The 12,257-nt window shown below is 38.7% G+C and overlaps 2 protein-coding genes across 3 annotated transcripts in view; both read right to left on the reverse strand.

The window, feature by feature from the left end:
• The window catches only part of LOC107702864 (G protein-coupled receptor kinase 5-like), a 58,745-nt gene extending 50,299 nt beyond the window's left edge, over nt 1–8,446 (reverse strand). For both annotated transcript variants that reach the window (XM_016505294.1, XM_016505295.1), the window contains exon 1: nt 7,804–8,446. In XM_016505294.1, the coding sequence (XP_016360780.1) occupies nt 7,804–7,855 (52 nt within the window). In that variant the 5' untranslated portion in view covers nt 7,856–8,446. The remainder of the gene's footprint in view (nt 1–7,803) is intronic.
• Nucleotides 8,447–10,233: 1,787 nt separating this feature from the next.
• Nucleotides 10,234–12,257, reverse strand: part of LOC107702865 (U6 snRNA-associated Sm-like protein LSm1) — a 7,003-nt gene continuing 4,979 nt past the window's right edge. The window contains exons 3-5 of the mRNA XM_016505296.1: nt 11,749–11,807; nt 10,786–10,842; nt 10,234–10,624 (exon numbers count right to left, since the gene is read on the reverse strand). Coding sequence (XP_016360782.1) covers nt 10,454–10,624; nt 10,786–10,842; nt 11,749–11,807 — 287 coding nt within the window. The 3' untranslated portion in view covers nt 10,234–10,453. The remainder of the gene's footprint in view (nt 10,625–10,785; nt 10,843–11,748; nt 11,808–12,257) is intronic.

The raw sequence follows: 12,257 nt of genomic DNA on the forward strand, positions 1-12,257 counted from the left end.
ATTTATTTATTTTTAAACAATTTTATTATTAACCCGTGCGCTGTGCTGAAAATCCTTTACTTCATTTGGTGTTCCCGCTCAAAAATGACCAGCCTTTTAAAAATTGCATGTAAATCTCTCATTATGCTATATTATCACCAAATGTTGGTTCAATGTTTTTTCTTCTTCTTTTATTTCCCAATTCATTTTTTTTGTTAGCACAGGTTTTCTATTTCTTTTGCAACTGATTGCTTGTAAGCCTCACTGGTCTGATCTTATGCACATTTTTGAGTGAAAAAAAGCATTTGTGGATAATTTTGGCAATGCTCACTCAGGTGGTGCATAAGCTCAGATCAATAACAAAGCATAGCGAGAAATTTATAAGCAATTTTTTATAGGCCAGTCATTTTTAATTGGGAAAACCACATGCGTAACAAGGTGGGGAAAAACATATCACAAAAAAGTACAAACATTTGTTGTTATACTCTGTGTGAGCAAAATCAGTAAGTTTTAGTCCCATGTAATAACATTAACTAGCAATTAAGAGAAAAAGAAAATCCTCTCCTGGTCAAAATGATCGGAACAAGTTAACCAGCCACTGTTTGACCAAGTAGTGGAATAAATATAGCAGAAATCTAGTTTTGTCTAAAATAATAATTTTGCAGTTATTTACAGTTTTTCACTGAATGAACACTGCTAGAAATTGTCACTAATTTTCATTTATGGTATATGCACCAATATATCAATACAGAGTACTTGGTACTATTTTTAACTAAAACATATCAAAAATTGGCACACTGAGATTCTGTGAATGTCCTGAGTGATGATGCAAATGAATGTTTGAATCAGACTTTTAAACCGATTCATTCAAATGTATAACAGATTCAAAGAAATAACCAAACTTCCTGACTCTTAACATTTGTAATAAACTTTAAATCAGAGATTTACATTTGACAGACTCTTTTATCCAAAGCAATGAACATGGCATTCAAGGCATTCCTTGAGAATCGAACCCATGACCTCGGCGTTGATAGTGCCAATGCTCTACGGTTTCAGATACAGAAATATCTTTAAATATATTTTTTATTTATATCTATTATAAATACTATTCTATTATCTGTTCTAACATTAGGAGACGTGACCAATGTTAGGAAAATGGCCAATAAAAGCAAAGCAATTCAAATGAACCATTGCAAAACTCATTGTGCTGTTTAACTATATATAGTCAGCATAATTATCGCAAATTTTTCACAAGTATTTATAATATCGTACAGCCCCAACTAATAGAAATGCCTGTTTTAGCAAACGCCACCAATGATACAACAACTACATTTCTGTAAGAAGATACTTCTGTGACAACAAGCTGTGTATAAACAAGAATGTAATACTTCAACTCAGTGATGTGACTTTTTAGGCATCTGGCTAATGCTGGCTGATACAATATTTCTATTTCTCTCAGTTCTTTCTCCGTTTTCATTGCCTTGCATTCACTATCACTCTTTTTTTGCTCTCTGTACTTTAGCCTCCGTCTTCATTTAGATGGGTCTGGATGACGTTTATTCTTCAGGATTTCACACGGCAGTTTCCAGCAAAGCGGAGCAGTCTGCCAGCTCCAGACTTTTTGAATGGGAAGGAGAGCCCCTCGTCCACCGTCGTCATGGGTTACGACGTGCACTCCACATCGCCTCAGTTGTCAGAGGAGGCCAGGGTCGGATTACAGCCTTGCTTAGGAATTCACCCACCACCATTTCTCAGACATAGCCAGTCACTCACTCATTCTTTGAAAAGACACCAACACAATGCTACTTCCATGAGATGTTGCCAAAGAAAAAAAAAATGTCCTAAGGTCCTGATTAACAGGCCTTTTGTCAGTTATTGTTCCATGGCATATCTGATGCTGTCGACTTAATAATGCTACAATCTACAAATTCAGGATGGGTCAGGGTGATTGAATAGTTATCCACCAATCAACTAGTCAATTAGTGAGGTCTACTAGTCTCCATAGTTTTTTTTTTTTAACAATTTAAATCTCAATTCTTCATAATTCATAAAGTTCTAATAATTGTACTATTAATATTTAGACCACTGTGTTATTTTCCCTTCTGTTGCACAATCTAGGCTATAGCTATTCTTAAATGTAATTGTGCAAACTAGATGAACACACAATAAAAAATGCATGTGATTGGAGTGTATCAGATGCTTAAAAATAACAATATTTAATAAAAAATTATAATTATATATTAGTTATTACAGATGACTTCCTTAACACTAGTTGTCCAGAAAATGCACTGACAATCGCTTTTCCAAGTCAACTATGAAACATGATTTGATACTAATCATACTTTTTTACTGGGAAAAAAATATTTTACTGGGATTTGATACACCTCCAAACTGGAAATAATCAGAGTGAAATAGGATGTTCATTAGAAAAATGTAGGAAATTGGTTGGATGGTGAAAAGATGGTAATACATAACAGAATGAAGCCAAATCTAATGAAAGTTTGCAAAAATAATGCCTAAATCATATTCATCCTCAGTAACATTAGTTGAAAGGGCAAGTTGTTTTCTGAGGAAGTTAATACATTTTAATGAAATATTATAAAGAAAAATATTTATTTGGAATAACATCCACACTGTAAAACCGAACAGTGAAATTAATTAAATGAAATGAGTTAACTTCACTCAAATAATAATGAAAATTCATTGGACTTAATTGAAATAAGTTCTGTAAACTCAATGTTGTTGTAGTAAGGTGAACTTAAAATGATTGCATTTTCTATCCCAGCATGCTTTGCATCGGACAACAAGGAAAATAAATGTAGAAATTAAGTGTTATTTTGTGTGTTTTTACACAAGATTAACAGAGATACATAAGTTAGTACTTAAATGTTGTGTTATGTTAGGATTTACATAGGTTTCTGTTATGTTGGTTTTGTAGTGTTACCGTTGTGGTGAAGAGTAGTCTGTGGTTCGGTTGAGGATGGCCAGCAAAACTTAGACTATTTATACTGCATGTGATTTGACTAGTTACATGCAAGTATTATGAGTCTTTTTGATAACTACATTAGTACGTGCTAGTGTGATGTTGCTATCTAGCACTTAACTATGAAGATCTGAATGAATGTGCTATTAAAGGAAGCAAGTTGTATATCATTATAATTGTGATGAGTGGGGTGGGATCATGGAAGCGATGCTTGGCTTGGCTCCCATGTCTCTCAGCCCCGCCCCACTTGTCATCAAAATTTTAAGCTCTACTAACTTAAAAAAAATTGAGTTTGTTTACTCAAATATTTTGAGGCAATAAGTTTCCTCAAATGTTTTGACTGAGTATTCTTAACTTATCGGGTTTTACAGTGCACCGATGAACCATTCACCGTGCGTTAAAGGTCCCATGACATGCTGCTTTTTGGATGCTTTTATATAGGCCTAAGTGGTCCCTAGTACTGTATCTGAAGTCTCTTTCCCGAAATTCAGCCTTGGTGCAGAATTTCAGCCACTATGAGCCAGTCCCACAATGAGCTTTCCTTAGGACGTGCCATTTCTGTGTCTGTAGCTTTAAATGCTAATGAGGAGGAGAGAGGCGGGGCAACTGCCATCATAAAGGGAAGATTCCAGATTGGGCCATCTGAGCTTTCATTTTCTCAAAGGCAAAGCAGGATACCCAGGGCTCGGTTTACACCTATCGCCATTTCTAGCCACTGGGGGACCATAGGCAGGCTAGGGGAACTCATATTAATGTTAAAAAACCTCATAAAGTGACATTTTCATGCCATGGGACCTTTAAGAAACCTAACAGGACTGGATTTAATTTCATATTGACTTTACATTCTCTGACCCTGGACTAAAGACAATGAGGCTATTTTTTTTTAATCTCCTATCTGCTTGTATTGTCTGTGTGTGATAATGACACCAGATATCTGAGGTCCTGGACTCAACTGATATATTTGCCTTTTGTCAGCTTTATATTTCTCCTCCACTTCCCTCATAAATCTAAACAATTCTCACAGCTCATGCTTGTGGAAATTTACTAGGCTTGTAGAACGGCATAATGTCTGTGCATTGGGACTTACTGTAACATTGGATCACTTCACTTGATGCAGCAGCTTACAGTAGGAAATGATGTCACTAGTGGTGGGAGGAAAAGGGTGAGCATGCTTGAAACATACTCCACGCAAGTACATGAGTGCAAATGCTGCAACGCTAACCCAATTTAATGTGTCAGTGCATTCCAACGGGTGTCAGAGAGCAAGCATGCGCAATCTCAGCACTGCCACATGGGGCGCTATAGTACGGAAACCCGTTGTGTGCCTTTAAAGGGGTCATATGATGCGATTTCAAGTTTTCCTTTCTCTTTGGAGTGTTACAAGCTGATTGTGCATAGATAAGATCCCTGAAGATGCAAAGACTAAAGTCTCAAAACGAAAGAGATATTCTTTATCAAAGTTAAGACTCTGCCACGCCCCCCTAAAACGGCTTGTTCTAACACGCCCCCACATATCTACCTCACTATGTGGCAATATTAGCATAATGCTGCCCAAATGTGCACGCAAAGAAAGAAGGCGTGGTTTCAGTAACCGCAGTTAGTGTTGAAGCAGCCATGTCAGGGAGACGCTGTGTGTTTCTAGGTGAAAGCAAAAGCATTTTATTTGGCCTTCCGAAAGTAGATGCATTTAGGAATCTTTAAGATTACTTACAACAGAACAGCAATGCATTTTATGGACGACCGTTTCGTGAACCTAGGAGAGGAGGTAATTCTGATTTTGCTATGACAATCTGGCGCTTCTGAATCAGCTACTGTTTTGTTACTAGTTTAAGTATTTGCTATTGACTGTTCAAATGCGGAGTTTTGCGCATCGTGTGCAAACAGTGCGATAAACAAATGGGGGGACAGTCACACACACACACACATACACACACACACACACACACACACACACACACGGACGAAGAACAAACAAAGCAGACCCTCACTGAACAAGCGCTCTCTCACACACATGCACAGAGGCCTGCACACATCAATAAACACAAGACCACTTTAAAAAGACCGATTTCCTGATGTTCACTGTGCGCAAAATGGTTTCAACTTGAAGCAGCAGCAGCATGACAAGAAACATGTTTGAAGTAGTAGTACTAGTATAGTTTTTAATGACATGTCAACAACTGAGGCTATTTTCATGGCAAGAACTGAATTCAGTAAAATAAAAACCAAACGAAAATAAAAATACAGCAGTTAGGATTATATAAGATGTTTTATGGTTACACTATGAAAATTCTTAAACGTTTTTTCTGGAAAAATCTTACTAAACAAGTCCTCAAGTGAGCTTATTGAATAAAAAATGTTGTCTACTTGTATTAAAAGCAGGACAGTCCAATCAAATGTTGAAGCATGCAGGTAAAAAGGCTTTTTTCAATATTTGTACAAAGCGTTGTGAAACGTCCCTTCAATAACTATGTACACTTGAACCCGCTGTCCTTTGAGAGAAACTCTACTGGAAGTGTTGAAAATAAAAATAAACCAAGCTTCTTTAATGAATACTCATTCAGTTACATCAGCGACCAGGAAGGCAGCTAATGTTACTGGCCTAGCCTAGCGCCCCCTGTTCAACAACATAGTGAGGTAGACTGTAAATCTTACACTTAAAAACCTGGTCATTTATGGTAAACTCCAGTCTAAGGGCAACAAAGAGCACAGGAATTGGATATATGAGCTTGTGCCTCCAGGCCACAGGAGAATTTGGGCAATTAACAGACACAACGTTGCAAAAAATGTGTGGACGCTATGGCTAACAAGGTTCACCGGCTCCATATTTTGCAATCTTTGAACAATGTCATGACTGAACTCTGAAGGATCACGACGGATGGCAAGATGCACAAGCTGAATGACACACTGAGATGTAGCTGGTGATTAAGATCACGACAAAATGCAAGAAGTAAAATCTGAATGACTTGTTGAATTGTAACTACAGTTTAGAAGAGATTCAAGAAGTGATTCACTTCTAAGCAAAAAGTGAAGTGTGAATTGTAAACAGAATCTTATGTATTGTGTTCCTTTTGAAACTGACTGACAGAAAATAGGCCACCATCTCTAAAACAGGTTTGTTGAAATCAAAACAAAAGAACTGTAGTGCAACTACCTTTTAATATGAAGATTTATGATTATTTCTCTCCTTTTCTTCTCAAGACCCTTCAGGACTCCATTATTATTTGCCATGATGCAAGAGAGCAGCTTTGCGCTTACAGCTAAATGTTACATTTTTTTTTCTTTGTGGAGAAAATGTCAAAATGCTTTATAGTATGCTACATCATCTCTGTCCTATCATAATCCCATTCAAGGCCTGACAAAAAAAAGACAACACATACTACAATCCATCTACCCTAGTATAGTGGTTCTGGTTTACATTTGGCTCAATCTGAATCGAAACCAATAAAGCTTCAGACGACACTTCAGGATAGCGGAATAATGGTCGTCTGATGGGGCCTTAGATATCAAAACACCAGCAAAGGAAGTAGCGGTAATTGTGGTAACGAAGACAAGCATTGCTCACATCGCCTTATAGACTGTTTAACCTGGTTCAGGGGTGTCTGTGTGGAATAACGTTAAAAAGGCGTCAGCTGCAACATATCTACCATTTCTTCACGTTAGGTAGCCTACCTCAGTGAAAGCGTAGCATATAGCGAACACGCCAAGTTTGTCGTCACCCTACACGCAATAACTTGTATTTGTAAAAACCACGACTCGCTTTTCAGCACGTTAAACGGATGTAGGAGGCTGATGTTTTCCCGTAACGAGTACCGACTGTCAAACGATACAATGTTACAGCATTATAACGCTGGCGTTCTGACGTCGGTTACAGATGAAAGGACCGCTGGTGGTGTTCGAAACAATAGCTGCGTCCGAAAGCCAACCGAACGCAACTTTCAGACGCCATCTTTGGCTGCGTCCGAAAGCTCTAAAATGCCAAGGCAGGAAGGCATAAAGGCACGTCCGAACCCAAATTCTGCTTCACTTCCCGTCTCCGGAGGTACCTTCTTCTGATTGATTTTTGAAGGCAGCATAGATGTATCCTTCGCTGCCTTTGATATCCCACAATCCTGTGCGTTCCATTCCGTGACGGTTGAGCTAAAAAATAAAGATGGCGTCTGAAAGTTGTGTTTGGTGGTCAGTTTGTGTGTAATGTATATTTCTGACTAACTTGTTGCACTTTTGATGTTATTTCTAGCGAGAAATCAGTATTATAGTAATTAAATATTAGTTTAGTTATCACCAAATCTCGTTCTACTTTGTTGTCGATCATTAAACCGTTACGCTGCCTCAGAAGCCTGTCCGAAATCAGTTTCATGAGGTGCCTCAGTGCAAAAAACGCTGCCTGCAAAGTCATTGCCTGATAAGTCAGCTGCCTAGGCTTTCGGACGCAGCCTTGATATTTATTACTTAATTTACTGTTTGCTTTCTTTAGCTGATAATTCACTTCAGTTTTCCCTTTAAATTTTCTTTAAAAAAATAAGACTATCACACTCACTCAAGAGGCAGCGAAGGATACATCTATGCTGCCTTCAAAATTCGATCCGAAGGTACCTCCGGAGACGGAAGTGAAGCAGAATTTGGGTTCGGACATGCCTTGATGCTTCTGCATCCGAAGGCAGCACTTCAGCGCTCTCGGACGCAGCCAGTGTTTCAGGTCGTGCTGGACAGATTCACACAGCATCTGTTTGAGATTACATCACCAGGATAGGTGCACGGGCAGCGGTTTCGCGGCTGTAAAATCAAGTACATGCGATTAAAACATGACAGATCACATTTTCGCGGTAGTTTTCCGTACTCACCCTCTCTTGCCTTCAGGAGTACCGTGTTTGCAACAATATTCTCCAGCTCCATCAAAAAACCCCTCCGTGGTATTGCCGTGGAAGCCGAAGAGTAGATAGAGCTCCTTATTGCTCCTCCCAGCCGAATACGCTCTTTTCCGTCCGTACAAAAGTATTTAAATCAAAACCTTGGCATTTCAATCTACCAACACACGTATAGACAAGTAAAGCAACGAATCGCTGGCACGCGCGTGCGGTTGTTGTAGTTTGCGCCACAAAACGCGCGAGGAAGGCATTGCCTGTTTAAACACAGCGTTGTCGAGCCACTGGCGACAAGTCCGGTTAAAACGAGCATGTCAGAGACAGCAGGCCGAGGTCTACATCCTCTGAGGCTGCACGGCAGAAAACGGATCAAGTATCGCACGGTTGATCGCAGAGGAGTTTAGTTGTTGAAGTGCCGCTGTCACCATCAGCGTGCTCCCTCTCTCGGTGCGTAATCGCAGCAGGGCTGGGTTTCTGCTTTCAGTTGTAATTTTTGGCTGGGTCCCAAGCGGCTTTCCCCGTGGCTCCGGTCAGATGTACAGCGGTACAGCGGCATTCAAATGGCGAAGGGATGCGAGCACGCGTGCGGTTATAACAGTATATGAGATTCATCTTTAGCGCTTGTCATGTGTTTTGTGTACTTAGGCTAATTGAGCAACCAAGACAAGATAAGTAGATAAAAAGTAAGCAATATCACACGAGCAAGAATGTTGTTGAACAACTGTGATTCGGCCTAAATGCAATCACTGATGATATTCAGACCGACAACGCAAATGCGATTTGTGGTATTGCTTTTGTAAAACAATTCAATAAAAGACGCCAGAACTAAAAACAGACAAACAAAAAACTTAGTCAGCATGAAATCAAAATGGACTTTATTTACTTTACTAGCGCACATTGCTAGTCTTGATGTGAACAATTAATCAGTGCAAGTTAATCCGCTGAAAACAATTGTTTGTCTTGGTAATCTTTAATCAAAATCTGAACATTTGCTTCGGCTCTGGAATGGCATTCCTTCTCTGATGACGTGTTTGACGGCTTGGGCAGAATATCCTCAAACACGCCCCTCCCTCCGTTAGATTGCTATGAGTGAGAGACCGAGAGGAGGAGCGCAAACATAAAACCACGCCCTCTTTCAGTATTCCGTTTCAGCTGGAAATACGTCACTGCACTGAAATAAAGTCGGCAGCAACTTCCGGTTCACGCAGACTTTAAGCTTTATACTACATTTTACCAGTTAGTATATTTTTGCTTATTTGTCAGTGAAAATAGTGCCAAAAGCAAAGCATCAAGTTTTGTGTCAGCGCACATACTGAAATCCGGACTGGAATCATGGATGAGTGGACGGAAATTTCACCTCACCCGGTTCCGATTCCACTCCGAGTTTTCTCTGAAACTTTAGCAACTACTGCTTATAATAGACATTTTAAATCCAATTGTGACATTTAAGGAATTTACCCCTTAACAACAATGCTCTACATTTTACATACTCTGAAGAAACTATATGATCTACACTATAACATGATTCTTCGAAATTGACAATATTTATTATTAAGATTAAATAGGATTATTGGAGTATGTTTTACAAGAAAATGCTATTTTCAGCCTTTCTACTTCCGAATTTAATTTATTAATGTCCTACATTTCTTTGTAATACAAGCAATTTCTAAGTAAAAATTTTGTCAGTGTAAGCAAAATTATTAGACTCACTGTAATAAGTCTGCAATTTACTCTAATATATTCACTGTAGCTATGGCCTGCGCTCTTCTAAGTATGTGAAAACACTGCTGTGCTCTTTCAGCCCGTGTCTAACAGAATTAGGTAGATGATGTCCTTCTCTAGGAGAACTATTGCCTCAAAACAGAACAAAGGCAAAATCACCCCCTAGCTACCGATTAATGCAAGGACATGTTTCACATGAAAACCCTAATTGGGAAATAAGGCCACTGTACAAGCATATAGGGAAGATTTAAAAAAATATATATATATTATTATTATTATTATTATATCTTTTATAATAATATTCTGTGCTCTATTCAAACATCTAGTGTAAATGCACTCTAATATTTTAAAACCGTGTTGATTGGCTTCTAAAAACATTTTTGGAGATTAATCATCAAAAATCATTTTGACCAAAATTAAATGTGGTTTTTAGAAGCAAGTAGAGTGAAACAATTAAAAGTAGATTGTCATCGGTATAAAATAGGTTTAATAGAACAAAAATATTTTCAGTGTTGTTTCATGTGTTTTACATACTATACCAACTTAATAACCATAGCGTCATATCCATAACATAGTGTACACTGAAATAAACTTATTTTCTTGTATACCATTATTGTTGTTTACAAAGTTTAAACTAAAAGCCAACAGGCCAAGTGCTTTAGTTTGGTGCTCCATCCTTCATTTCACTATGGCATCTGCCATAAAAGAAACAAAGATGGTGGGAAATTCCCCAAAAATGCCTTAACAGCAACTAGTGAAACAAAATCTTGAAGTCGCAATCTTGTGAGACTCACTCCTCTATCATCAGACAGAATGATTTCAAAGTCAAGACAGAATGTCGTCTCAAACCAAACAAAACCATCCAATAAAACAGAAATAAAATCATCCAAAAATAACTAAAGATGTTTCAGAAATCATCTAACGTGTCAGCTTTAGGGATCGATAAGCCTCGCTCTTTCACCGCCTGTAGCTTCAGTCTCTCTGACTCTTGCTTGGCTTGCTGTTCTGTCCGCTGTTCCTCCAGGATCTCCTCAATGGAAACTCTCTGGAGGATCTGATCATACTCTTTATCCAGATCCTGGAAGAAAAAATAGCACAAGGTTAAACTTCAGTGCATAGTGGCAAGATTTATGATTTGTTATCCTCATTAAATTTTGCTTCATCGTACACCACAGGCCTTACAAATAATACACAGTGTCATAAAACCCTTCCAAGGGCAGACTGAACACATGTACTTACTACTTCTCCAAGCAAGACCACATTTTCTCCTCTGACGACAAATATCCCACGAGGTATGTCACCAAATTTAAACGAGCATGTCAGAGACAGCAGGCCGAGGTCTACATCCTCTGAGGCTGCACGGCAGAAAACGGATCAAGTATCGCACGGTTGATCGCAGAGGGGTTTAGTTGTTAAAGTGCCGCTGTCACTATCAGCGTGCTCCCTCTCTCGGTGCGTAATCGCAGCAGGGCTGGGTTTCTGCTGTCAGTTGTAATTTTTGGCTGGGTCCCAAGCGGCTTTCCCCGTGGCTCCGGTCAGATGTACAGCGGTACAGCGGCATTCAAATGGCGAAGGGATGCGAGCACGCGTGCGGTTATAACAGTATATGAGATTCATCTTTAGCGCTTGTCATGTTTCCTTGTCATTCCTATTCAACAAGCGTTTGGAAGGGGCGTGTCAAATGCAGCTGTGACGCACGGGCTGAGAACAAGCATGCATGGCTGTCAAAGGATATTTGATAGCAGCACATTCAAGCCGCTCCCGCTCATTCAGTCGGCGCTGGGCACAATAATAGAAAATGGGATAGCCCAGGATCGAAAGTCAAGGCCAATAAATAGCAAAGAAAAATTTGCACCCCTTTGTTTTTGTTTTTTTCATTTAAACGGTGGCCATTTTGCTTGGCTTGCTGTTCTGTCCGCTGTTCCTCCAGGATCTCCTCAATGGAAACTCTCTGGAGGATCTGATCATACTCTTTATCCAGATCCTGGAAGAAAAAATAGCACAAGGTTAAACTTCAGTGCATAGTGGCAAGATTTATGATTTGTTATCCTCATTAAATTTTGCTTCATCGTACACCACAGGCCTTACAAATAATACACAGTGTCATAAAACCCTTCCAAGGGCAGACTGAACACATGTACTTACTACTTCTCCAAGCAAGACCACATTTTCTCCTCTGACGACAAATATCCCACGAGGTATGTCACCAAATTTCTTACCAACATGGATACGTTCAACAGTTTGATGCAAAACTAAATTAGCTGTGGGGAAAAAAAAAACAAATAACGCAAGTTCACTGTTGGAACGTAATGGTAAATTTTACAGTACTGAATAATGTCAATTTCCTTTTCACATTATTACTGGTCTAAAAAGGCTTAACTCACCCAAAAATGACATTTGTTTTTATCATTTACTCTCCCTCATGTTGACTTTATTTTTGCGGAACACAAATTATATTTTGAAGAACGTTGGGGTTTACTGTACAGGCAAAATAAATAAATATACTAAAACACACACACACATATATATATATATATATATTCTTTTTTATAGGGGGGGATATTCATTGATCTGCATATAGGTATGGACTAACATGAGACTGAGTAAATTACACATCACAATATTTTTACACATCGAATTATTAACATCAAACAGCGGAATATATTATATATATACATACATATATATATACATATATATATACATATATA

This window comes from Sinocyclocheilus anshuiensis, unplaced genomic scaffold (assembly GCF_001515605.1).
Source record: "Sinocyclocheilus anshuiensis isolate Anshui unplaced genomic scaffold, SAMN03320099.WGS_v1.1 scaffold366, whole genome shotgun sequence".
Classification (NCBI taxonomy): domain Eukaryota; kingdom Metazoa; phylum Chordata; class Actinopteri; order Cypriniformes; family Cyprinidae; genus Sinocyclocheilus; species Sinocyclocheilus anshuiensis.